At 39.4% G+C, this 26,135-nt stretch overlaps 1 protein-coding gene across 13 annotated transcripts in view; it reads right to left on the bottom strand.

Moving 5' to 3' along the window:
* The window catches only part of N4BP2 (NEDD4 binding protein 2), a 40,997-nt gene extending 27,236 nt beyond the window's left edge, over window positions 1-13,761 (bottom strand). For 8 of the 13 annotated variants that reach the window (XR_003571730.1, XM_027888582.1, XM_027888589.1 and 5 more), the window contains exons 1-6: window positions 13,668-13,761; window positions 7,447-7,561; window positions 6,988-7,160; window positions 5,134-5,293; window positions 2,366-2,467; window positions 995-1,334 (exon numbers count right to left, since the gene is read on the bottom strand). Coding sequence is in view for 12 of the 13 variants with exons in the window: in XM_027888582.1 (XP_027744383.1) it covers window positions 995-1,211 (217 nt within the window). In the remaining variant the exon portion in view is untranslated. Of the gene's footprint in view, window positions 1-994; window positions 1,335-1,434; window positions 1,453-2,365; window positions 2,468-5,133; window positions 5,294-6,987; window positions 7,161-7,446; window positions 7,562-13,667 lie in introns of those variants that run through there. The other 5 variants (XM_027888584.1, XM_027888587.1, XM_027888588.1 and 2 more) reach the window with 5 other exon arrangements.
* Window positions 13,762-26,135: the final 12,374 nt, after the last annotated feature.

Below are 26,135 nucleotides of genomic sequence, written 5' to 3'. Positions count from 1 at the left end.
TTTACTGCATTCTCCAATAAGCTTTAGATAAATCTATTATTTTGATAAAGGTGAATCTTATTAAATAAGAGTTCAAAGCATGAATTGGTAACTCCAACAAATTCAATTTTGAAAGAAACAACAATCATAATAGTGCTCTCACATTTGTTATTAATAAACTGTACAATTTAGGCAGTAAAAACAGTCCTTTTAATGGCTACCTAGCTTTCATATGTATAAAAAAATTGCCAAACTCTGCCTTCTCTCAAATATTGTTAGAAAAATCTCAGCCAATCGCATCTGATCATATGAATACAGATTGATTAAAATGCTCCATACATGACATTCTCCTGGCAAATAACTCTTCAGATGTTGCTATTCAGCATCCAGTACTTTAATTAAAAGCAAATGAATATAGAAGAATTTTAAAACCACAAATTAATGGAAAGGACTGGGCATAAACATGAAAACAGTCTGCCAGGAGAGGTGGGTATGTAGCTTGGTAGAACACGGTGAAAGAAACACAGTTTAAGCGAGGCTGCAGAGAATTAAACATGACAAACAGAATTTATCCTGCAAAAACTAATCCTCAGTGGAGACGACAAGATGACAATGCAAAATTAAAGTAAAACAAAAGCTCAGTTCAAGTATTAAAAGAAAAGCAGTTGCCAAAATCACACATGGCACACCATTAAAAAATTGTCATCTAGAACATAAAATATCCCTCCTGCAGAAACAGTTTAGGCATCTTGCAGATATGCAAAGAAACTAACTGGAAAAAACAGATTCTTCTCACAACTCCACTACTGCCTGCTTTGTGTCACAAAACAATCCACTCTCAACTTTATGGAGCACACTGCTCCATTTACCAACCTCACAGAAACGTCGTCAAACTTGGAGAATCTTGCCTGGCTGTAAAATTTCAAAATATTATGTCTCACCTACTCATTAAAAGCTAAACTCACAAATATGCTTGCATAAAATGAAACTGTAATGCCAACTATACATTATTTACCTTTAAAATCGCATTCAGACAGAACCATGTAAACCACGCTAGGATCTAGGATAGAAAACATCTCTGACATGCTGTTGAAAAGCTCTTCCTTATTGACATAATGCACTGTTTGAGACATTAAGTGGCTTGCGTCCCCTTGGGATACAGCAAGAGCAGATCTGTCAAAATTGCCATTCTTCTGAGAAGGACTCCCACCAGTTTTCCTTCTCCGTGGCATTTTGTTGTCTAAAAACCAGTGTGCTTTTTGTTTTAGTTTGTTCACATGAGGCTGACAGCACCAGGCTCAAAAGTCCCAAAAAAAGTTCTCATAACTGGGATAGATATAATAGAAATAGCAGACCTGGAATAAAAAAAGAACAGAGAAATTTCAGTAAAATACACGGTCACATTTCCATGTCTCCTATTTAGATAGCTAAAAGATCAAAAATACAGAAGCATACAGGTAAGCATTTTGTAGAAGTCTGCCTTTCTTCTTTTCTAATGGCTGAAAGCTAGAGAGTAGCCTTATTTTCCAATTAACTAGATATTGAATCTGCATCTGGAAGAGAGAACAAGTAAAATGCAGCTTAAAAGAAATCCAGAAAAGTTTGCAATGCAAGGCACTCAGTTCACAAATATTCTTTCTGCTCCTGATGACCAGTTAACATTATGGAAAACCTAAAATCTTGTAGCATTCAGAAATTTTACTCCTCTTACAAAAGTACTGGAAAACCAAAGAGACATCTCCAAATCTTCCAGAAGTCTTCATGAGTTCCCTCTACCCATGATCTTTTTAAGAGTAAACAGTTGGGGTTCTTCAATATTCAAATACTGGCATAGGTTGCCCAGAGAGGTTTTGGAGTCTCCAACCATGTAGATTCTCAAAACCTGACCAAACACAGCCCTGCTTGACCTGGGCTGCTTCAGGGCTTGGGCAGCCTGCTTCAAGTGCCCCTGCTCGAGCTGCTGGGATGTACCAGATGACACCCAGAAGCACCTCAGCCTGTGTGAAGTTTATTTCATTATTAACATTTGTTTATAAACCATAAAGCAAGAAGAGGCTTCTGTCCACCCTCCAGACTTTTGCCATGAAGCCTTTTAATACATCTAGTTAAAATATTATGGTATCTGTAACTGCAATTACTGCCTTAATCTTGTATAGAAAAGGAAACTGATTATTAATTGAAATACACCCACAGAGAATGGCATGGTCTCCCTTTTTTTCTTTGTATCAAAATCAAAGCTCTCTTGTGCTCTAGTGATGGTCATTGTATTTTTTACAAATAATTATTCAGAAGACTAGCAAATTTTAGTAAGGCTCGGAATCTGAAGTTAATTACAGCAAAGAGTCACTATTTATTGATAACAGTTATGGATTAGGCCATAAAATACCTGTTTGTAAAGACTATTTTGCCAGTGATGATCAATTCAACACGTGCAGATAAATCAATGGCAGCACTTCCATGTTCACTTAGTCCTTCCCACCCTGGATCTCTGGCACAAATGACAATGCCAGATTAGTGGCAGATTCAGACAGCACATCTTCATTATTCTCTAACAATCTCTTCCAGCAACCAAGAGAAGTAACATTCAGCAGAAGGTGGGCTTTTACATTCCCAAGTCACAGAAATTTATGAAAGCAAAACAGAAAACTCTAGAATTGCAGGAGTTTCTACCACATGTATATGGACCTTACACAGACAAATGAGACGGATGTCTGAAACAATGAAGAGGTCAAGAAGTCTGAAATGCCCAACAAGGAAAACAATGCACAGGAAAAGGAAGAAACAGACTTCCAAAAATAAAGGAGAAACCACAGTGAAAAATGCTAGTTATCCAGACTGTGCTGGGACAATTGCAGCCGTTTTTTTCATCAAACTTTTTTTGGTTCACTCTCTGATTAGTCATCCTTACACCATTCTTTACCATCATGAAAAAGTATTCAACAATCAAAACAAATTACAGGAAGTCCCCTCTTTCAAACTTCTAATTGATTCATCCTCTAGCCAGTAAAAGAGGTTGACCTAACTTCACACATTGTCAATGCTAAAAAATGTGATGGTTCCTACTAAAACAGGTTCGGTGACAAAGAAAAGATCCTGCAAGGGAGAAAGTTATTCCTGTACCTTGACATTATGTGCAGCAACACTTTAAGCAGAACATTTGAAGTGTTGTCAGTGTTTTAATCCAACTCTCATATAATGATCAATTCTGTAAGGACCTGCTGCTGAAAAACATGCTCTGTAGCTAGGACTTTATATAACTGACTGCTTTATCTCACTGCAGGATGTTCCTGCACGTATTTCCTGCATTGGGTTGTGTATTCTACTATATGTTAGGATGTTTTACTCTAAAAATACCACACACTTGAGTCTGGATTGATCTAAATCAGCAAATTTGCAGTGCATTGCTTCAGGATTATTAAGGCCTAAATTGCCAATCACAACTAATCACAAAAGGGAAAAAATGGCAGAAGGGAAAATGACATCAGTCACCTAAGAAATTACACGCAGGTCAAAACCTTGGTGACTCCCACCATGTCCCAGTACGCTAAGGCAATGCACAGATCCACACTTCATTCCATCTCTCTATTTTCAGCCTATCAAAAAGATAGATCCTCATTTCCCAGTATTTCTCTTAAATAGGGTATTTATCATGGCCAGTATCTCAGACATATTTTGACAGAATCTCCTTTGTTTATCGCAATACAGACAGATTCCTGGGAGATATTTTCTGTTGATACTATGAAGCACAATGAAAATACATAAAAATAGATGTTGAGAAATATTTCTCATTCAGGTGGCCTGACCTGCAAGCTGCAGATTGAGACTGCAATACAGACTGGGCACTGGGCACTATCCCAAACTCTGGGATAACAAAGGACATGAAGATGAGTAACAGCCAGCCAGAGGAATGGACAATTGAGAGATACAGCAAGAGCCGGGAACTGTGAAGCCAGCGAGGTGGATGGACATAGAACAGCGAGTGAGGGGGGCAGGAGGGGAAAACAGAAAGAAGAGTGGGAGTGGTGCTCAGAGGAGACTGTGAGGGTATAAAAGCCTGGGGATTCTCGGGCTTGGGGCTCTCCTCAGAGGGACTGTCTCGAGTTGTTGCTGTGATACCGTGCCAGGAATAAACTGCCTTGCGGAATGTGATGTCTTGGTGCTATAGGAAACCTGGGGTCGAACAGGAAAGAAAGTTGGTCTGGCTGTATGTATGTGGGCTGTGTGGGGAGCCAAGTGGGGACCAGTCAGCTCAACGGAGCCACCCACCGCGAGGGAGCTTTGGTCCAGCAGATAAAGTCTCTGGTGGTGGGAGTGTGACAGCCAGAGAGCCTCGTGAATAGTCAGACTGGAAAGTTTCCTTAACATAGGTGCCTGCACACAAACAAAGCACACTTTACTGTACTTCCTAAGAGATAACACTAGCACACTAAACTGAAAGGAGCAATTTTCACATGCTTTTAAGAGCATGTCCTGACCTTTACAAAGGGTTTTTATCTAGGGGCTTGCCTTTTTATATATTTCAGTTTCTTTTTGACTATTACCTTTACCAAGAAAGAGGAAATAATTCCAAATAACCTAACTGCCTGACTTGCAGTTCAGTTATATTCATTGGTTCTGGATAACATAATATGAATCAGTCTGCAGTTCGCTGTAGGTGTGTTTTGTTTTGTTGTGTTTTTTTTTTCCACATGAAGATGAAAATAGAGTTTTAATAACATAATGATTAGGAAGCGCAGGGCTGTGTTGAACACACAGATTGGGAATTCTAAACAATTAGTGAGAGGCTGCAATATATTTAGAGGTTCACTAGTCAGTTCCTGGTACCACTGTTTGACACACATCCAATTGGAGCAAACAGTTGTTTAATTTCAGCACAGATTAAAAACAATACTCCTGTGAAAATCTCAACTTCACCTTTAAAAACAAAGCAAAGCAAAATCCGTAAGCACTTCTTCATGCATAGTCCTTCAGATACACACATCTCCTGACATTAAGGATCCCCTCACTATGTAATTCAACTACCATAAACAAGCATATATACAAAAATATGCCTGTGAGAAAATTGCCTTCCGAATTAAGCAATCTTACAAATAAATCAGATATTGAGATACCTGCATTCTCTACAAAGTAAGATAATTTTCAAATTCTACTAACCTAGGAAAGAAGAAGTAGACTTGTCAGCTCAGGGTGCATTAACATCACCATCTTTCTAGCTGGCCAGAGTTTATTTCTGATGTAGATTACGAGCCTCAGGTGATGCCTGTTCCAGTACTGCTACCCCCCTAAGGAGCTGGATAGATGCATCATAGACATTCTGTAGACACAGACCAGATACTATTACAGGCAATCCAGCCACTACAGAAACAGGCAGGCACCTACATAATCAACCTAACACAACACATTCTTCTTTTCTGTTTGACAGATAGAACAATGAAGTGTTGAGAAGTGGCCAACCTGGCACAGCAAGAGGATGGACCAAGATATCAAGTCTCAATCTCAGCATTTTACTAACAACATTCAGCTTTCCTTTTTGGTGAAAAGGAAACCAATCATCTCATAAACTAGTTCTAAGAATGCATTTATAAGTCTCACAGGGAACTTAACTGTAAGGTGTCCTTAGAAATGTTCAAAGTGTACTCTTACTTATGACACAATCTAAAGAATGCAAAATATTTAAACCATCAAAACAAAAATCTAAGGGGGGAGAAACAATCCCCAAGACCCTCCAGAATCCATTATTTTAAAAATATCCAAGTTTTCATTTATGTTAGGAAATAACCATTAACATACACATACCACACACAAGTCACCACATTGCTAACCAGTACAGTCACGTCAGCAAACTTGCTGCAAAGAATTCCTAGCACTTTGAAAAAAGTTTAAAAAACAAGGCTACAAATATATTTTCTAAAATTAAACTAAAAGGCATGAGTGATGTTCGCACTGAGGCTACAATAAATTTCTCCAGCTAAACAGCCTTTGTTTTCCATAGTAAAAGCTAGGAAATTTCCTTGGCTTTCTAAGAACTCCTATATATTGTTAAAGAGATGTATTTTTACAAGATCAGACAAAACCTACTATAAAGACCATTAGGCACCATGTGACTATTGTAAAATTTCTGGAAAAAATAATATAAAACTAGGCTTGTTTCATTCTCAGTGTAATATGAAAATGTTTATGCAGTTGCTGAATAAAGATCTGACGCATGTCATACATCTCTTACACTGGGATGTCATCTTAGAAACCATGCATGGTAGCTTGCCTTTTCAGGATGTGTCAAAATTCTCAAGTAAAGTGGGCTGACTGCAAGTCCTACTGGAAACCAGTAGTATTCAAGAAGAGACAGAACATACAGAATAAAGGAAAAAATACACTAAACTACTTATTAAGTGAGTTAGATAGTTGATATCAAAGTATTCACAAAGCTCTTTAAATCAAAGATCCTGCATCGGCAAACAATCAGCAGTAAATATAATTTTTCAAAGTCTTATTCAAATAACTTATTTTTAAGCAAACAGACCAGCAAAGTATTCTAACCACTACGGAAGACTTACTAAAAGCACCAAGCAGCACGAGACACTTCTGGTTTAACTGTGATCAAGCTCAAATGACAAATGTTATCAAAATTACTTCTATTCTTCTTTTAAGGACAGGGGAAGTCTCCAGCCTTGACACAACGTAAGATTCAAGCAATATGAATAAAGCTGCCTGATTTGCATATATTTTTAAATTTCTCTGACCAATTTTAGGAAGTTAACTCCATACATATAAGAGGTTGGTTTAGTTTTGGTTCTTTGGCGGTGGTGGCTTTTTTTATTATTTTGGTTTGCTTTTGGGGTTTTTGAACCATATTTTAATTTTAAATTATACAAAATATTTCTCATGTAATCCTCACGTTTATCTTCCAGGTTTTAAAAAACACACATGCACATATATAGTGACATGATGGGGACTGAAAAAAAATCTCAACTGGTAATGCAAATAAAATAGCAACGACACAGAACTTACATTTTCAGCTTCACTGAACTGTTCTGCAATGGGTGTCCTCTCATCTTTCCAAAACCACCACTGATGGCACATTTAAAAAAGATCTGCTGTTACAAAATATAATCCACTCTTCTGTCAGGAAACCATACCTCCCAGCATAGAAATCAAACATCAGCAGAAGCGGATTCTTCCTCCTGACAAAAGAATAATCAGCATACAAATTAAAATTTGCATTTTGCTCACTTTAGGCAGTTTTAAACTCTGAGCAATACATTTAATTGCTTTTAGTAGATTAAACATAGCTGTACTTTAAGTAAGTACCCAATATATCAAGTTGAGCTCAAGTGTAAGTCTTCCAAGGATAAGAATATTTACTTGATTTCAGCTTTTACATGATTTCTTATCTAAAAAAGCTGACTTAGGTAAAGAAATAACATAATGGCAGAAAAATTAGTTAGAAATAAACGTAAGTTTCCTCACTTGCCATTCCACTTAGTTCTTCACCACAGTTCTTAACCATCTTGAAAAGGTCTACATATCCATGCTGGTCAAGAACAGATTTGTTCCGTCATGTGGGAAATTAGGCAAAGAAAACCTGGTACATCAAAATAAGATTATGTTACTTACACCACTTATTTGAAATGCCCTGCTGATGCTAAAGAACTGCACTTCTGTTCATTAAGCCCATGTAAACCCCTAAACCACTGTTTACACATTGAAGATGTTTCATCTACTCAAAGTCTGACTTAATTCCAGTGTACATATTAGCCCAAAGCTCATGCCTGTCTTGTGCTTTCAAAGTAAAAAGAAACAAAACCAAACACCAAACTAAGCATACACACCTAAATCAGGCAAAGAATATGAAACAACTATTCTGTCACACTCATAACATGACAGGTTGATAGCTCAAATACTTTATAACATTCTTCACTAGAGATGAAGAAACCCATCTCGCATTTTGCATGTAACCTCATTCCACCACTCCTAAGAAATAAGAACTGCCATCAGAGCATACAGAGCACTTCAAGTGAGCAAGAACTTGATGATGAGTATCCAAATTTATAAGAGACGGGACAGGTTGCAGACAGAGAATTTTATTCACCTCACTCTCAAACATATGGATTCAGAAAAACCACACCAGGAAAGGCTGAAGCCATTCAGTGGTTTTATCAAACAACCTTTTAACAAAGGTTATTTCCACATTTGTTCGTTTGCATTTTGAGGTTTCATAAATGGAGCAAAACAAGCATTTAAATACCAGCACAAGAAAAAAAAGCAGCCAATGAAATCAAACTGTGACCAACTCATCAAACTTTCTAGCTGTACTTAAATAGAAAAGGAGCTTTTCTTTTTGGACCATATTTGAGTCCCCTCTCTAAAAACCAGAAGGTAAAAAAGGGAAGAAAAAAAAAAGGAGATGACTTCCAGCATATTTTTCTCAATAAGCCTAAGAGTAGCAAAGGAGATGGTTTAGGAGCCTTTTGTGTTCTTCCATTTCCACCAGCTGCCAACAACAGAAAGGGCCACCTAAACACTTCATTATTGAATGTGAAAATCGATATCCAGCTGGAGACAAAGTGTTTCTGAAAACACTTCAGGCGTGTTTTCTGCTCTTCCCTTCTCCCCCTCAGTATTATTCCCACTGGTTGTTCCAAGGGCTTTGGCTAGTTCAACAGTTTGATCTAAGATCCTCTTTTTCTCATCAAATTCTGTCAAAGAGCATGACACTGACACATAGAACTCATTCTTAACTAATGTGCATACACTTGCTTTATGCAATCTGTTCTGCTAGGAATTTTTTCCACTTTTGTGATTTTGAAGTCTGGTTCAGGCCATACAGATTCTTTTGAAGCTGCTACAAAAAAAAAATAAATCTTCCTTTCAATATGAAACAAAAATTTCATCCAACTACACACACACTTCAGGAGTACAAAACCAGCACAAACTCAACAGAAGTAGATGCTTAGGAGGCAAACACAACTTGCAGGAAGAACAGAGCCCCTGTTTGCTAGGATGGACTCAAAAGCTCTTTTCCACATGCCAGGTCACAAGGAGAAGTCAACATGCAGTGGCAGTCAGCTGGTGTCTGACAGGTGACAGAAGCTGTCAAACTCTACATCATGCTGTTTCCTTTTAAGCCAGGAAGCTGCTCTTGCTAGAAGCCCTCCACACAGGGAGCACATACAGCACAGGCTCCCAAAAAGGCACAGGCAGGTCTGCTGGGTGTACATGATTAAAGCAGCGAGGTAGGAGGAAGAGAGCGTGTTCTCCAGCACCAAGTCTGCTTGAAAAAAAATTACCTTTGTACTCACTCTCCTTTTGGTGTGTGCTAAAGGTCAAAGTTTGGCCTTGGGATTATAGAAAGTGCAGATATGTCACCTGACAAGCTAGAAAAATCAACAAGCAGTTGTTTTCCTTGTTTAGGTAGAGAGTGTTGTTGCTTGTTACGTTTTGAGCTTGTGCATTTTTTTCAGAAAATAGTAATAGAGAATATCTGCAAAATGTCTTTCCAGCCCTGGAGGAGTTCCGAGTTAGTTGATCCTTTCATAGCTTCCCCCCTATGTCCTTTGGTAGCCTCTGCTTGCAGCCCTCTCGAGTGTGCTGAAGTAAGGGTTTCCCATGGTGAACTCAGCTTTGAGGAGAGCTCCTCCAGGATGCAGAGCTCTCAGGCTGCCTGGGCTATCCTCACAGCTCAGCTACACTGCCATGACCTATGCCCAGCCTCCAGAGCAATGCCACAAAAAATGTAACAAAGACCAGACTCGTGTTTATGGTGGTGCTTCTGCAGTTTCAGACCTGCAGTTAGCATTACTGCTTAAGATTGTATTCCTGCTCCACATTACGAAACACAGAGAGAGGTATTTGCAAAGAGGAAAGAGGACTCCTGCCAGGTGGAGCTGTGACTTGCCAACACAGTGCTTCCGAAGACTGTTCAAAACTCAGGCTGAAGGGCAGTGAATGAAACGAACACATCTCTGGAGAATTAACATTTCCTCAGCATCACAGAATTTCCTTTCATGTCGTCTCCAGGTGAATTTTCATAACTGAAAACCCTTTCTAAAGACAGCAGTGCCTGGATCTTGTAATTCAAGGCTTGGGGCCTGAGTTGCTGGAAATAGTTTGTAATCTTTTATAAATTGCAACTCTGGCAATACCTAGCTAAGGCAGCTATGACATGGTATATCTGAGGCTGATAAAAAAAGGAAAATGTAACATTATAAAGCTGACACTCCTACTGAGGTGAATTTTAATACTGCTGTATTCTGCTACATTACCATTTCCTGTTTCCTAAAGATTTTTTTTCTGTAACTAAGACCAGGCCAAAGGATGAGCATTTATTTAATGCCTGGAAATCCAGCAAAAGAGTGGAAGTGAGGGCGAGGACTGGCTCTATCAAGATGAGAAGATACTGTAAAAGAGGAGTATTACTGAAGATCACAGATGATGATTATTATTTTGGGCACACATACAGGTGGTATTATGAAGGAAGAAAAAGTGGAACATTTAAGAAATACTTATTTAGACTTTTCTGTACTGGCAGCAGTCAGGGCTGGCAATAGATGCAAATGCTACTTCCCCAAATCTTGGCTTGTTTTAGCTGTTGATGTGAAGAAAACAGGCTTACTTTCTTCTTATAGATGATGCTGCAACTCTAAAACACCTGGGAACAAAGGGAAGTGTATGTCAAAAGCTCAGGCTCCAGAGCGTGAATCTTCAGACCTCCGCAAACACCTAACAGGGCTTCTGCAATGTGCCCAGGTTTCCCAGCTCTCCACCTTTCCTCTGTGTGATACACAGAACAACTCAAAGACAGCACTGTCTGGCCAACTGTTCACAATATCTCTTCCCACCTGAAGGTCAGCTTAAGATGTTCAAGCATGCAACGCAACGTGCATGGCGCTGCTCTCCAGTGATCCCCAGCGGCCACTTCCCTCCAAATTGCCTCATACAGTTTTCAGCCCCGTGACTCTAAATGAAGTTTTGTTGCACACTGGGACAAAGCTGAAGCACTGATTGTCCACATGCAACAGCAACATGAGAAACACTCCAGAATTTCCTGAAGAGGAACATACCATAGTGATACCTAATAGAGTTCACCAGCTCACACTGAGTCAAGCTTCATCATACAATTACAGCTTAAAAAATAAAGCCAGAAAACAAACCACATAAAGAAAGCATGATAGTATTAAGAATAGTTTATTCATGGAGACACCTTAAATATTTTCAGGGCGGGAGGAGGTGGAAATAAAATTACGTGTGAGATCCTACGCTGGAAACTACACTGATCTTATCAAGGCAAATATTTCTACTTCGTATGTTCAAATGCACTTCCACTGCTTAAACCACCAGGCCAGCTGAATGTAGAACACACACAGCCACTACACAATAAACACTATTCTGAGTTTAATATAACCCACAGATGGATGACTATCCTGATCTAAGTACAACAACAAAAAGCTTAAAGCCTCCAAGTGACTGTCATTACTTACTTGATAGAGACTTAAACCTGTCATTTACTTTCAGAAAGTAGTTCACCTGAGATGACTAAAAAAACATCAGCCAGGGCCATTTGAACAATTTAAATGGTGGTTTGAGTTAACACAGGCAATTTTTGAGATGTAACAGAGATTAATTACATAAACCAACCCACAGGTATTCAAAGAATCCCTAATAGAATCATGAGAAGAAACCACTGTAAAACAGTATCTTCCATGACCACAGCCAGATTCAGGTGAAAATGTACGGCCTTACTCAATTCTGAGGCAGTATAACTGACAGGTAATGAACAGCCTACTGATATCTTGATAGTAGCAGAGCCTCTGCGAGAAAAACAAAGGCAGCAACTTCCTAAAGCTCAAGAATTAATAATTTAGAAACTTTTACAGAACTAAATTCTTAGGCAAAAGAACTCTATTTAAAATAATAATTAGACTAATTAAGTCAACTACCTAGCCTAGACTACAGATCAGTATAGACACTGCGCAACACATCAGATCGACAATCCCCCAACGTCCCTAACACAATATTTTTATATCTTAATTCAAGACAAATTCAAATTCTCTTTTGTAAAATGGACAAGGTAACAAGTAACAAGCCACCTACACCATAAAGTGGAACAGCTGTAAGTCTGTGATGGATGTTTCCTAACACCATGCCTAGGCTACCATTTTTGTCAGGTCCTACTGTGCTTTCACACTGTACCATTAGGAACTTTATTTCCCTCTACACCATTAGCTTGCCCAGCTGAAATGCATTAACCTTAATACAACAGAAGGGGAATTCTCTAAATAAAAAGTGTAAACAAGACCACAAAAGAATTAGGGGGCAACTAAAAACGAAAAGGCAATACGAAAAAGCCTATTAAAAAGACAGTAAAGGATTTTAAGATGTGCTTTTATACTGTTAAATTTCCCTCACAAGTTCTTCACATAATCTACAGGATCACAGACTATTGCAACGTGAAAGTGCAGCAAACACGTGCTGCAACCACATGACACAAGCAAGCCCTGCCCTACTCATGATGACTTCACCCGGATGAATGAGGGCTAAAACTTTCAAGCTTTATAGACCTATACCATACTTATTTTTTCTGCCCTTGTATAATTTTCCTTATGTTTATATTTTAACCTTTGGCTCTCCACTCACATCCAAAGACATATGAGCAAAAACTTTTATTCTTTTTGGAGGTCGTTTGATTAAGTTCTTAAGCTTGCTTGTTTTGCTTAAGTTTTATATAAATTATGCTCATCTTTTCACTGCAGGTCCTACTGCAAGGCTGAGATGCAGACCAAACTTCGTCAGGACTCTGTACAGAAGCACTAAAGTGTTTCTTAAGAGTCAAACTGTCCTTAGTCTTTCAGAACAGAAGTTAGGAAGAGTAGTATGTTTTTTCATTCTCGCCTTGGAAGTCAGGCTCCTCCCAAGCCCGTGACCTTATCGTACGTCATCAGCAAAATTGCAAACCGTGTCCAAAGCACTCAGGGATACTACACTATGGAGTAAACACAGGGTAAACACCTTTCAGCGATTCTCGCCCGTTCAGAACGTAAAAGCCCTGCGAGTACTTAGAACCTTTTGATTTCATTTTGAACGGGGTGAATTCATACTGCGGGGCTCCATTCCTTAGGAGACCAAGTTCACGGGCACTCCGCCCTGCCTGCCCGGGGCAAGGGGGCGAAGCCTTTTCGCCGACTCGCCAAACCCGACCCTTCCTCCAGCGGCCACGGCCGCCGGCGGGGCAGGAGCCGGGACTGCTGCGGAAGGCCGGGCACCGCCGTGACCGCCGAGGAGGAGCCGCGGGCGGCCGGGGCAGACGGCGGCGGCCACACGGAGCGCCGCCAGCGCTCACCACAGCGGCGGGGAGCACCGAGGCCACGGCCAGGCCCTGGGGAACTCAGGCCCGAGTGGCGGACCCGGCCCGGCGGCGGAGGGACCCTCCCGCAACCGCGCTGCCCCGGCCGCTTCCCGCCAGCGGCAGCCCCCGCCCCGCCGCCTCCCCTCCCACCCGCAGGCAACTCCTCTGCAGTGACGCCGGGGACGGGCCCCCAGCGCCGCCGGGCCCGCCGCCATGCACAGCGCGCCGCGGGGGCCGCCCGCCTCCCGCCCCCGGGAGACCGCGACGAACAGCCCCGCGCCCTATCGGGAGCAGGGGGAGGGCGAAGCTCCTCCCCGGTCCCGCCGCCAGACCCGCCGGCCGTTACCTCGCTCGGCTCGGCTCGACTCGGCTCGGCTCGATCAGCTCCACTCGCTGCCACCGGCGGCGGGCGCGGGGCTGCGGCCGCGGGAAGGGGCGGCTCGGGCGGGGCGAGCGCGGCGGGGACACAGCGCCGCTCCCCGGCCGCCCGGGGCAGCGCAGCCCGGCAGGAGGCGCCGCCCCTGCCTCTTCCCCGCCCCGGCCGGCTGAGGGCAGCGCTCCTGGCGGGGAGGCGGCCCCTGCCCCTTTTCCTGGGGGTTATCTGTCACTCTGGGCTGCCGATCCAGCTTCGCGGGCTCAGCTTTGGGATGAGAAACCGGCGTGGGAGGACGGAGCTGGTCTGTGGGGTCCGCGCTGCTGGGTACGGCACACGGGTGAGGTCCGGAACAGCGGGAGAGCCCCGGGGTTGAGCGCCTTGACTCAGCCATGTGGTGACAGCTTTCACACGTTTAGTTCCTCGTACCGCTGCCCTGTGCTACGGAGCATTTTCTCACGTCGAGAAAGCTCCCACAGTCCGGAATGATGCCGTGGGTCTGCGGGCTGACTCTGAAGGGGCAATGGCAGTAAGCGGCAGAGGAGATGAGAGTTTTTAAGGAAGTTGAGGTCTGTCTGACGGGATCTGGCATCAGTGATTGCTGTGTAAGAGCTGCAGCAGGAGAATAGAGGGGCAACTGTTTAGGAGGAGAGGGCTTCGTTATTTGCAGCAACCAGTGGATGCTTGATGGAGATGGACAATGGAAGATTATGGAAAGATGAAAGAGAGATGCGCGTTTGACAGACTGAGATGATGATAAGCAGCTCTTAAATTAGAACTGCTGTGAAGCCACCACACAGGGAACTAAGCATCCGGACAAGAGTTTTGAATTTGTCAACACATTTCTTGTGTTGATACGCAAGGTGAAAAAAGGCTTTTAGGACAGAGCTCTTAAAATAAAATAATAATAATTAAAAAACAACACTCAAGATGAGCAGGTTCTGCATGGAGAACTTTCAGGTGGTTTTATAGAAGATCGTTGATCTGAGAAATTTCACGGTCACCAAACAGGCTTTAAAATCTAGTTGGAAAATTACATACGAAGTTTACCCATTACTGATTTCTAAGAATAGGACTTCATTACATAGCCATAGGCATCCTTGTCAGCTCTGTCTCCCTGCCTGTCCCAGCAAGATAATAGGCAGGGTCTCCAGTACTTCCTGCTAGTACATCTGATTTTCAGACGGAGATGGGTGCCTTCCTGTGCTCCATTATCTTGAGACATCTCCCTGGCATCTGTATGCAACCAACTCCCATCAGGGCACAGTGCCTCCGGAGGACGTTGGCTGGAGATGTTCCCTCCTAGGGAACAGAAATATGACACTCCTGTGAAAGGGGAGAAGCGTTTTCCCCGGAGGGGTGTCACAACCCACTCGGTAGGATGTGTGATGTTCTTTATAAATCTCATCAGGCTGAAGAAAGACGCCAGTCCTCATGTCAGGCAACTCTTATGCTTTATTGTATCTTAACTTATTTATCTGAACTCCAGCAAATAGCCCACTATTTAGTCTCAAATGTGTTGGCGAACAAGTCCTTTACTTTTACAACAAACTACAACAAACTCCCAACTCCTGCTGCCCCGCCTCCACAGGACCCTCCCTTTATTCCAGTCCCAACTTTTCCTGTAGCAACAGTGAGAACAAAATATGCTTCCATTCTTATACCTGGTCCTTCACAAGGGGCCTAAAGTTGTCTCCAAGCCCAAAGGTCCCTTATACTGTGCTTCATCCCATTCAATGGAGGGGGCACCCTGAGCCTCATTTGTTGTTCCTTTGTCTTCAAAGAGGGAAACGTGGGAGATGTGGCGTTCAGCACGCTGCTGAAACACTGCTTGTTTAGCACCTAACCTTGCATGCTTCATAAGAAAGACCAAAAAGTCAAATCCAGCTTTGTGTCAGAGTGACTCATACTCCCACTGCTGCTTCCTTAGAGGCCTGGAGAGTCTCCTTCTGCCACCAGGATGCACCTGTTTGCACTAGAGATGCAACTTAAGTTTTAATGCCAGTACTGAATAAGCATGTGCAAAAATAATAGATAGTTCTACTGAGTATGCATGAGTAGCTCACTGGAGTTGTTTTATGAAAACTGGAACGCTGCAGAGAGTAATTTGTCTAGAATTGTAGGGATCACAGTCCCAAAGTGCTGGCTATTTGGTAGCAGCAGAATGGCAAGTATGTTTTATATATAGAATTGTATACATTCCTCAATAAAAGTAGTGTTAGAAAATTAGTATTCAAAGCATTTAATGTTTTAGGAAATAAATTGATTCAGGCATTTGCTAGTTTGCCCATCACTTTGCTATTTTGGTACCTATCTTGTAGCTATATAGTGTGCAATATTTAAATAAACAAGGACAAATGTTTCCATTTCTAATACAATACATAAAGCCTACACACACTCATCCACAGGATGTGCTGGTAAGCCTCAAAAAAGCTGTGTCTCTTGCCATGACTCACAAAAGGAAAATAAATAATTATTCAATATGCTGCTATTGTGATCATCCAAAAATCTGCAAGACAAGCCTTGATCGGAATTTGTGTGTGCATGTGGTGTCAAGTGATGGTTTCGTGGATGTACCGGGAACTGTTTCCTTGCCTCATGTATTCAGTGTCTGGATAAGTGTCAGAAACAAAATCGTTTTTCTTTAAGGGTGTGATGCTGGTAATATGTTAATCATACATTTAGAAAAATAGGTCATGTAAATTCCAGTGTAATGACTGTGTCTCTATATCCTCAAGGTTGCCAAAAAAGAGGAAGAGAGGTTTTCAGTATGCTCTAGTGTGATAGCCTTCATTAAACTGAACTGCTTGGGGTGTTGCTGCTGGCACTTGATGCATGAAACTATGTTGATCTTTGCCAGTTGTACATATTACAGTATTTGACACCATGAAAATACCAGACTAATTTGGGTACTGGCAGATTTCTCACTACCACAGTTAAGACTTTACATAGGAGGGATTTGGGTATCTAGAAAATGATAATCACTGTGATAGAGTCCTTTTCAAGTATTTGTGTCCTTTTTTTTTAATTTTCACAAAACTTTTTCAAACAATACAATACAATAATCACTTATTATTTATTTATGTTGTTTAAGCTTTGGGGTTTTTTTAATTCCTTTGTCTCTCCTTATGTCTCCAGTTGGCTTGTTTTTACTTGGAGTGGTTTGAACATACAGCATGTAATCTGTGCTGTTTGGCTCAAATGTTTAGTCTGGTCTTCACTGAATACTTTAAGAACAGATTTTCCATTTTAGTTTCTACAATGCTGCCTTCTTAAAGTAAAAATACTATGTTCTTGCTTATGTTATACATCACAATAAAATAGCAATATTACCAGAGTTGGGCCATAAAAAAAGGTAATGTCAGTCCCTATAATGCTTCTGATTATATAAGCCTACGTCTACTCAGCAAACTCTGATTTCCTTTCTTCTATACTCAAAGTGTCTTTGTAGCTATAAAAGTTATTAGATTTTGATTTGCAAGAACTATTTGCAGCTAGACTTTTGGTTTGAAGAACATTCTGGTACAGCAAGAAAGACATGTTTAACTTTGCCAGTTTTAAATACTTGTTTTTACTTACAGTAATATGTTGAATATACAATAATAAATACTGTAGGAAAAGGCCTGGGAAATTAGTGGGCATTGAAAATTAATGCCTGCCTGCAGCAAATCTGAAATAAGTTATCTTTCTAGGAACTTAGGGTACAGTTTTTATCATTATTCAGAACTTTACTTTGTACATTAATATACATAATCCAAGCCCCAAATTATCATAGGTTTTTCCTTCCTTCAGAAAGGAAAGATGAAGAGCCCTCACGTAGTTCCTCCAGAAACCATTTTCATAAAAGTTAATCCAGTCCCACCATGCAGTAACCCCTTCTCTTCTGTGGAGCCTTTCACATTCTGTTGCCAGCTTTAAGTTTCACTTACCATTGCAGGAAATAAAAAAATGTTAGCTTTCCCTCTCTGTTTTTTAAATTGATTTACCTTAATGCTGATTTAAGATGTTTAACTTGGCTTCTTGGAAATGTCTGTGTCTCCAGTTAATATTACTTTATTCATGACTTTAGAGTTTGTGTTTCTACAAAAGATAACTCTTCCCTCTGCCAGAATTTGATTTCTGAAGTAAAAATTTAATTCTCTAAGAAAAAAAAAGATCATGAGGCACTTTTTGCCCCACTGAAGACAATAACAAAATTCTGCTGGTTTCCATTTTTAGATGAACAGGTCACATTAATTCTAGCATTATCATAAATGAATACTAAAGAAGTTACTTAAGAAACCAGTACTTTTGTTCACATACCCATCAGTAACCTATCAAAGGAGTTTATAAGGTTATAGCTGAATGTTAATAGTTGTAAATTTTCAAATTCTGGTTTAGAGGCATTCTAAAGCAGCATAATACCAGTCTTCATTTAAACTACTTGTACTTTAATGAGATACTCCAGGTATACTGCTGAACAAAAATAGAATTTCCTTATTATACCTGCTATGTTAAACATCTTCAGAATATATGAACTACAGAGATGCTTGGCTTTTTGGAAAGAAGATGCAGAGATATGACAATAAATGCTATAATCCAAGAACAAAAGAATTACACTTAATTGTATCCTCTCTGCAGGCATAGAATGAGGTTATGCCTATGTAGCTGATAAAATCCTCACTGCTACAAGGACCCTCTGAATTTGCAATAAGCTCATACTTCAGATTTGATTTGTGGTGAATCTGATTCCTGTATTGGATGTTCTCTGCTATACTATTTTTATCAATCTGGTATGTCAAATTCAATAGATATCAAAAACCCATCCTAACCTGTTTAAAGTGCAGAAAGGTAGAATAAACAATGCTTAATATGCCTCCTTGGCATATGATAAAAAGTAATAAGCTGACTTCCATTGTAACTGTCATGTTTTTATCTGTTGCATATCACTGTCTTTATTTTTTAAAACTGCACTGATCCTATACCATGGCAAATTTAGTATCAGATATCTTAGAAATCCATGTATTTAAGACATGGCCTAATAACAATGCTAGCAGTAAAACTGTATGTCTGTATTATTTTAAAAAATCAGATTTCATTTATATCACTGCAGTTATTCAACTAAGCTTAACAGGAAAAAATGAATAATGGTTTATTCAAAAATTGAAAAATAATTTCTGTAACTTCTAGCATCCCCAACATGTCTTATTAAAAAAAAACCAACAACACAGCAAAAATGTGGAGGATTCCGTTTATACATCAAACAAAATGCAAGAGCTGTGTAACTACACCATGTAGTACCACAGAGTAGATTATTAGGCAGTTACTGTACATCTGAAATAGTAGGAACTCTGTAAGCAGGGTGCTGTTATCTGAACTGGAATTTGACCAGGATGTGAAAGTTTACTTACTGTTTTTAACAAAACAATTATTGTATGCTGATTAATAAAGAGGAGGCTTCCAAGGAACAGTATTATTAATGGCCTCCAGTCATTGGTAAAGCCACAGTCGTAAGAACAGAACTGCCCCGGGACTGAAAATCTCCAAGTTTCCCATCTGCCAGGGATCTGCCTTCAGGCAGTTGTGAAGAGGACAGGCAGAGTTACAGAAGAAATTGCACTGATTTTGAACTGGACTAAAATTTTCTAGGTTAAGACAGAACTAAGATACTTCAAGAATTTGCAGTGACACTTCAGCATTTTATTTTCTTGGGTATCTGAGCTTCTCCTGGGATATATTACTGAGAGTCAAACCCCTAGCATAAGTGATTGTTACTGAATCCAAACCATTCTATGTTGGACTTCGTCTTCACTAAGGAAAAATTAGGGCAGAGGTAGAAAGAAAAACGTTTGTTTCCTTTAGCTAGGACAATAGCATATTATATGTATTAGAGGTTAAAATAGTCTTATGCTCCTACCTGTTTGCCTTCATTGAAATAGCATGTAATAACTACAAACTACCTTGCTCATATTAGGGTGTTATCACATTAAGGTACTCTGTACTTCCGAAAGTAAATGTTTTCCTTAGAGCAAAAGATATGCATTTCCTCAATTATATGAATTCCCAAGTTTACTTAATGTGACCAAATTCACGCTGAGATGCAGAATTAAACACCTGGAAAACAAGCCATTTAAAAAGTCAATTTGAAAGAAAACAAACAAACAAAAAGTTATCAGTTCTTATTTTCTTTTGACTATGTAATATTTTAAGTAAAAATTTAGCTTATATATTTTCATATTTTATGAGTTTTGTGATATCAAAGGCTATTAGTCCTTTTCACCTTACTAAAGTATTGGAGAAAAATCATGAAAACTTTTCAGTCATTCTAAATAAAAACCAGTATTTCCATTCCAGTGGAAATTTTGGGATGTCTCTTGCTTGCTTCGATTCAGAAATTTTTAAATGTTAAAACATTGGACCTTGCTACAGAATGGAATTTCTAAGTAGATCTAATGTTAAGTATGAGCCTGAATTTTAGGCATGTTTCAGTCATCTGTTGATGTTACTTGAATGAACAAATGCTTTTACCTGTCAAAACAGACTCTTCTCCGTTGCTTGTAAAATTCATTTACCAACAGTTAATTGCTTTCCAATCATAAGTGATTTACAAACCTGTTTACCTCAGAACGACTGACCTTCAATTAATGTAAGATTAAAACCATATAAAAATCTACTTTCTTTCTTTCCCAAAATACTTTCATAGAGGCCTTATTTTCAAGTACAGATCCTATCCAGACCTGTGTATTTTACAAAATTTTCTGATACTACAACTCAATGGCTTCAAAATTTTATGATAAATATCTTGCAGGTATCCTGCTTGGTGTCAGTTTTCCTCGCTCACCATTTGTTACACAAAAGCTGATAGTTACAGCAATCCTTACACTTGACATCTGTCACAAACATCTGCAAATTACTTCAACTGCTTGTAAAAATAAACTGGGGAATTTGTTATGGTCTAAATTCACTAGCACTCATTTATTAATTAAATTTCACTTAGTAGTTTCTGAACTTGAGTAACTTGTATGCTGCACATCTTGTGCTGAAACAAGAGGCCAAGGAGATGGGGGAAGGGAGCAGGGAGTGAGTGATATGCATTTAAAAACAGCTGTATAGACTACTTCTTTTTTTAATGGAAATCCTTTCTTTAGTATGTGATTCTTTGTAACTGTCACATGATGGAATCTAATTATTTAGATAGGAAACCGACTCCATGGCTATTTGGTCGTTGCTGAAAGGGGAACAAGGCCTTTGTTTGCTTTCCTGTAAATTCTGACCTCTTTGGGGGTTTTTTTTTGTCTCTTTAAAATCCACCTATCACTTCTATTTTTTAACATTTCACACCCTCTCTCATTGGAAACGGGGCCACATTCTTTCCCAGTGAATAACTCCAGCAACAAAAGAAACTCAAATTTAGAAAGCCACAGGCAGCTAAGGACCATCTTACAGTTTCAGAGACATAAAAGGACAGTCAATCCTTGTAACAGGACAGTCTATGGTTTCCAATTTATTTGGGGACTAGGCAAAAATTAGTTAGCTTGGACCTGTCAAATTCATGACAATTCCAAGTTGAAAAAACAAGGGACTTATATCTTAAGACAAGCTTCACTCCACCCTGCCCTAGCAGTCAGATTGGTATCTGCAACCAGATTTAGCTGGCACACACAATTCATGATGGAGCAGAGGTGGTGTCATTTGGATCTGGGCCCATCTGTAATAGACAACTTATTAAAAAAACAAACCAAGAAACCCAAGATCCAAAACAGTTGATACAACCCTCAGGAAAACATGTTTAAGCCTTCTTAAAACAGATGATGAATCACTGAACTCTCTCAACTGCTTTATTCCTCTGATTACATTCCCCAAAACCTGGAAGAAAGAAGACACTAATTTAAAAGAGCATTGAAATAGGCATAATTCTGTGTAGTTCTTCAATTTCTGAGTATTTCTTTTTCTGTGCAATGGTGATGGTTAGGACAGAATGATGTGTACTTCAAAACTAATTAAGAATTTTATCTTTATACCAGTTTTTATTATGAACTTGCCTATTTTCCATGTACAAAAAACAAACTATATATACTACAGAGTACTGTAAGAGTAGAAAATTGAAAGCAGCAGAACAAATTGCCAATTTTCCCCTCATTCACTGTGCTGGTTTTGGGTGGGGTAGAGTTAATCTTCTTTGCAGTGGCTGGTATGGGGCTGTGTTTTGGATTTGTGCTGAAAACAGGGTTGAGAATACAACAGAGATGTTTTTGTTATTGCTGAGCAGCGCTTACACAGAGTCAAGGCATTTTCTGCTTTTCTTATCACCCCTGCTAGTGAGGAGGCTGGAGGTCCACAAGGACTTGGGAGGGGACACAGGTGGAACAGCTGACCCTAACTGACTAAAGGTATATTCCAGACCATATAGTGTCTATATATATAGTGTGTAATTTAAATCTGGGGGAAGAAGGAGGAAGGGGGGATGTTTGGAGCGGTGGTGTTTGTCTTTCCAAGTCACTGTTAGGTGTGATGGAGCCCTGCTCTCCTGAGGATGGCTGAACACCTGCCTGCCCAGAGGAAATGGTGAATGAATTCCTTGCGTTGCTTGTGTGCACGACTTCTGCTTTACCTATTAAACTGTCTTTATCTCAACCCATGAGTTTTCTAACTTTTATTCTTCAAATTCCCTTTCCCATTCCACTGTGAAGGAGTTATTGAGCAGCTGTGTGGAACTTGGTTGCTAGCTGGGGTTAAACCATGACATCCACACAAATGTTGGTAATTATTTTCCTCAGCAGCATTATGCAGCCTGTGACTCTGATGACTCTTACAGGCACATGTTTTTGGACTTTCCGTATTGTTGCTGGTTATACTTCTATATTTCAAATTCAGCAATTATAAAACACACAAATTAATCTGTATCTGGATTATGTTTAAACCTATTATAAGAACGAAATAGAAAACAAACAACATTTGCATAATTTAAGCTTGTTTCATTTACCTTCCAAAACTCTAAACTGTCAGGTTCAACCCTTTGAGGATGGAAGGTTGTGTCGCTCCCAAGTGCAACTGGATCCACTGTCACACATATATTCTTCCCCAGGCTCAGCAAGAAGGCTAACCATGACAGCATCAAAACAGCAGGCTGGACGTATGCACACAGAAATAAAAGCTCCCAATATATTTTGATGTAGCTCTCCAGTTGACCTTAAACTCCCCTTCATATGTAAACAGGGGGCAAAAGAAGTCCACAACAATCTCCTTTCTGACGTTGAATTTTAATAGTATGCTGTTTTTAAAATCTGCTTGCAAGTTTGTTCAGTTAGTTTCAGAAGAGATTATTTTAGTGGCTTCCAAATATGCAAAACCAAAATTGAATTTGAAAGAAGCCCTAATTTTAAGTAAATAGAACTGTAGGTATAACTAGTTTTAAGATATATAACAGAACATTCTCAAAATTTTAGTTTGAATTTGGCAAACCTGTACTTACAGATCACAAATAATATTCAAAATATAGTTACAATTCACTCAGTGCTATTTATTTCACCTTCTGTCTTTGCATTTTTTTTTCTCACATGAAACTCCCTAGTGCTCAGCCAGCTTCAGATTCTCCACCAAGTGTGTTCATCTTTGTTCCTCCCATTTCTTCTGTTCATTCATACCTTTTCTTGTGTTCTCATTTCCCACACCCAGCAACAGGCCAAGGGGCCTGTTAGAAAACCTTTAAGAAAGGAGCACAGAGACAAACACTAAAATAATGCTTTGGTATGACAGACAAAATATTACTGCAAATTTGCTTAAATTCAGGAAACTATAAAGGCCTTGGGTGTTTCTCGCTCATAGATTATGTCAGCATTTGTGTAGTTCCTTAAGTGTTATTTCATACTTGCTATATGAAGCAGCTTCCTTAGGGGTTTAAGAATCTATTTCTTTTCTCCCCTAGAAGTAACATTATTCTATTCTGACTTACTATATTCAGAATCTGATACACTTAACATATTTTTCATTTAAATCTTTTTTACTGTGAAGCTGTGAGAGAACATACTGTTAACAGTTTTTGAATCAAAATTCGAGCCTAACAGTGCATCCAGGCAGCATTAACCTAAATGATACTGAAAATGGATGAGAAATATGGTTCACTCAAGTTTTCTTCTCCATGTGCTGGATTAGAGGTGGCTGCTGAGCAGATCTTCAAGAAGGTTTAAAAAGTATTGATTTAATATAGGTCAATGGCATCTCATAAACAAAAAACTAGTACATCTAAAGTAGGGACTTAAATATTCACATGCTGGCTAAAAGTCTTTGCTGGCCTTATTAAAGAATTTAGATAAATGAAGTTTACAATTTTAGCAAGCGCTTCCCTGAAAATATAAATTATTATAAGTATGTACTGTCTGGAAGATAAAAAGCACAGAGATAGACTTAAGAAAGCACGTGTTTATGTGCTTGGTACAGTGTAGTTATAGTATATTTCACAGAGTACACAAGAGCTGCCTTGCCAATGCTTTTCTCATATCTCTATTTGCTGGGCTAATTCTCTCTTTGTCTACTCAATCCTTGATATTCTGTGCTCTCTTTAAACACCAATTCATCCTTTGCTTTGTTAAACACCCACTCAAGTATTGGCTCAAATAACCTTTGTTAGCCTCCTTGCTGCAACATATCCAGAATTTAGGAAAATCTTCTCCCATTGAAACTCAGTATTCCCTGCTGCTGGATCACCATGTTATATCAGTGTGCTACTCTGTTATGCTGGCTGATGACCTGCATGGATGCAAATGCCTAGTCCATTAACTGAAGTAGAATTCTTCTTCGGAAGATGAAGTGACCAGAGGGGCAAAAACCAAAGAAGTAATTTTATTTTATAAATTCAAATGCAAATTTTCCCTTTACAGGGCTTTGAAATTCCAGTGTTCATATTTGGGTTCCCAAAGAGTGTAGTGGTGTAATGTGCTCATGATTATCTCCTCAAGCCATTCACAGGACACATTGACTGAATCATCATTGCTCCCCTAGCAGCATAAACCTATATGATCAATATATTTCCTGACTTTGTTCAAAGGCAAACTGTAATGATTCTGTTGCTCACAGAGTCATACCCACACACTTTGATGCTTCCATGAGTTTGATAAATGCAACCCCTTTTTAAGCCTTTGAATAATACACCACATAACCTATCCATCAACATGAAATGACCCCGTCGTTGCAGTACAGCTCTAAGGCTGCACATCCATTCATCAAACATCTTTCTTTGACCATACTGGTAAATTCCAAGTTCATATTAATTTGTAAAGTTTCGTATCATTCTTTTCTTTACTGAGAGCAGCAGACATTACATCTGTGAAAGAATTAGGAGCTGCAGCATCACAAATATAATCATTACTTTTCACAAAGGAGCCTCTCAAAAAGAACTTGTTGCTACCACACGTGTTCTCATTTTTTAACAGATCATAGGACAGTTATCATCTAATGGGGTAGAGGAAGAGACTCATATTGTCTTCCCTCCAGAAAGTAGCTGCCATAGGCTAATAATATCACCAAACTTTCCCCATATTCCCAGTGGTATTTCCCCTCAGCAGCCCCATACACTCAGAATTTCCCCAAATCTGCCTTGTTATTTGAAAAAATACCAAATGAACATAAATAGCCATATGCTACTATTAAAATTACAGGTAACTGTGAATTTCCTTGTAGCCTGGCTGGGACAAAAAAAAAAAAAAAAAAAAAAAAAAAAAAAAAAAAAAAAATCTGGGAAGGACCATACAGAATGGAAAAGTTTGATTTGAAATTGATTCATTTTAAGTGACCTTTGGCTGATGACATAGTGCTCTGTCACAGTGGCTTCTGCCATGCAGCAAGTATTAGAGAGCCAATAAAAGGCTAATGAAAAACACAGGGCATTCTTGAGTGTGCCATAAATAAAATAACTTAATTAATAAAAATAGCATATAAGCTAACTTCATGCTTAATGGTCTAGCTACAGAGACTGTTCATAAATTCAGTTACCTGGGATCAAATTTTTCCAATCAGAACCTGTCCAATAGAAACTGGAAAATTTTGAAGAATAATTGATAAGGCTTCCCTTATAAAAGCCTGGGGAAAAAAATCACCACAAAAGTAGAAAGATTTGCCTGGTAAAATGCTTAATTTTTTGCTGTAGCAACTTACAAATGTGACTTCTGGGAAATTATTGATAGTGACAGAAAGAAAATTGAAACTTTTGAGATGTGGTGCAAGCAAAGACTCTTGCATATCTTCTGGACAGAAAAAAAGATAAATGCTCATATTAAATATATTACTGGAGAAAAGTAGACTTAGTTGTCAGAAATGAATAGGTGTAAATGTATGTCCTTTGGACACATCAGGAGAAGAGATGGAAATAACCTTGAGAATGTAATTATGGAGTGAATGGTGACAAATCATAATTGAGAGCAGCTAGAAATGAGGTGGATAGATGACATGCAGTAGGCTGCTGTGACT

Source organism: Empidonax traillii, unplaced genomic scaffold (genome assembly GCF_003031625.1).
Source record: "Empidonax traillii isolate 1590-97213 ecotype Southwest subspecies unplaced genomic scaffold, ASM303162v1 scaffold240:size1935192, whole genome shotgun sequence".
In the NCBI taxonomy this organism is placed as follows: Eukaryota; Metazoa; Chordata; class Aves; order Passeriformes; family Tyrannidae; genus Empidonax; species Empidonax traillii.
Note: the sequence above shows the minus strand (reverse complement) of the source record. Positions and strands in the feature narration are given on the sequence as shown.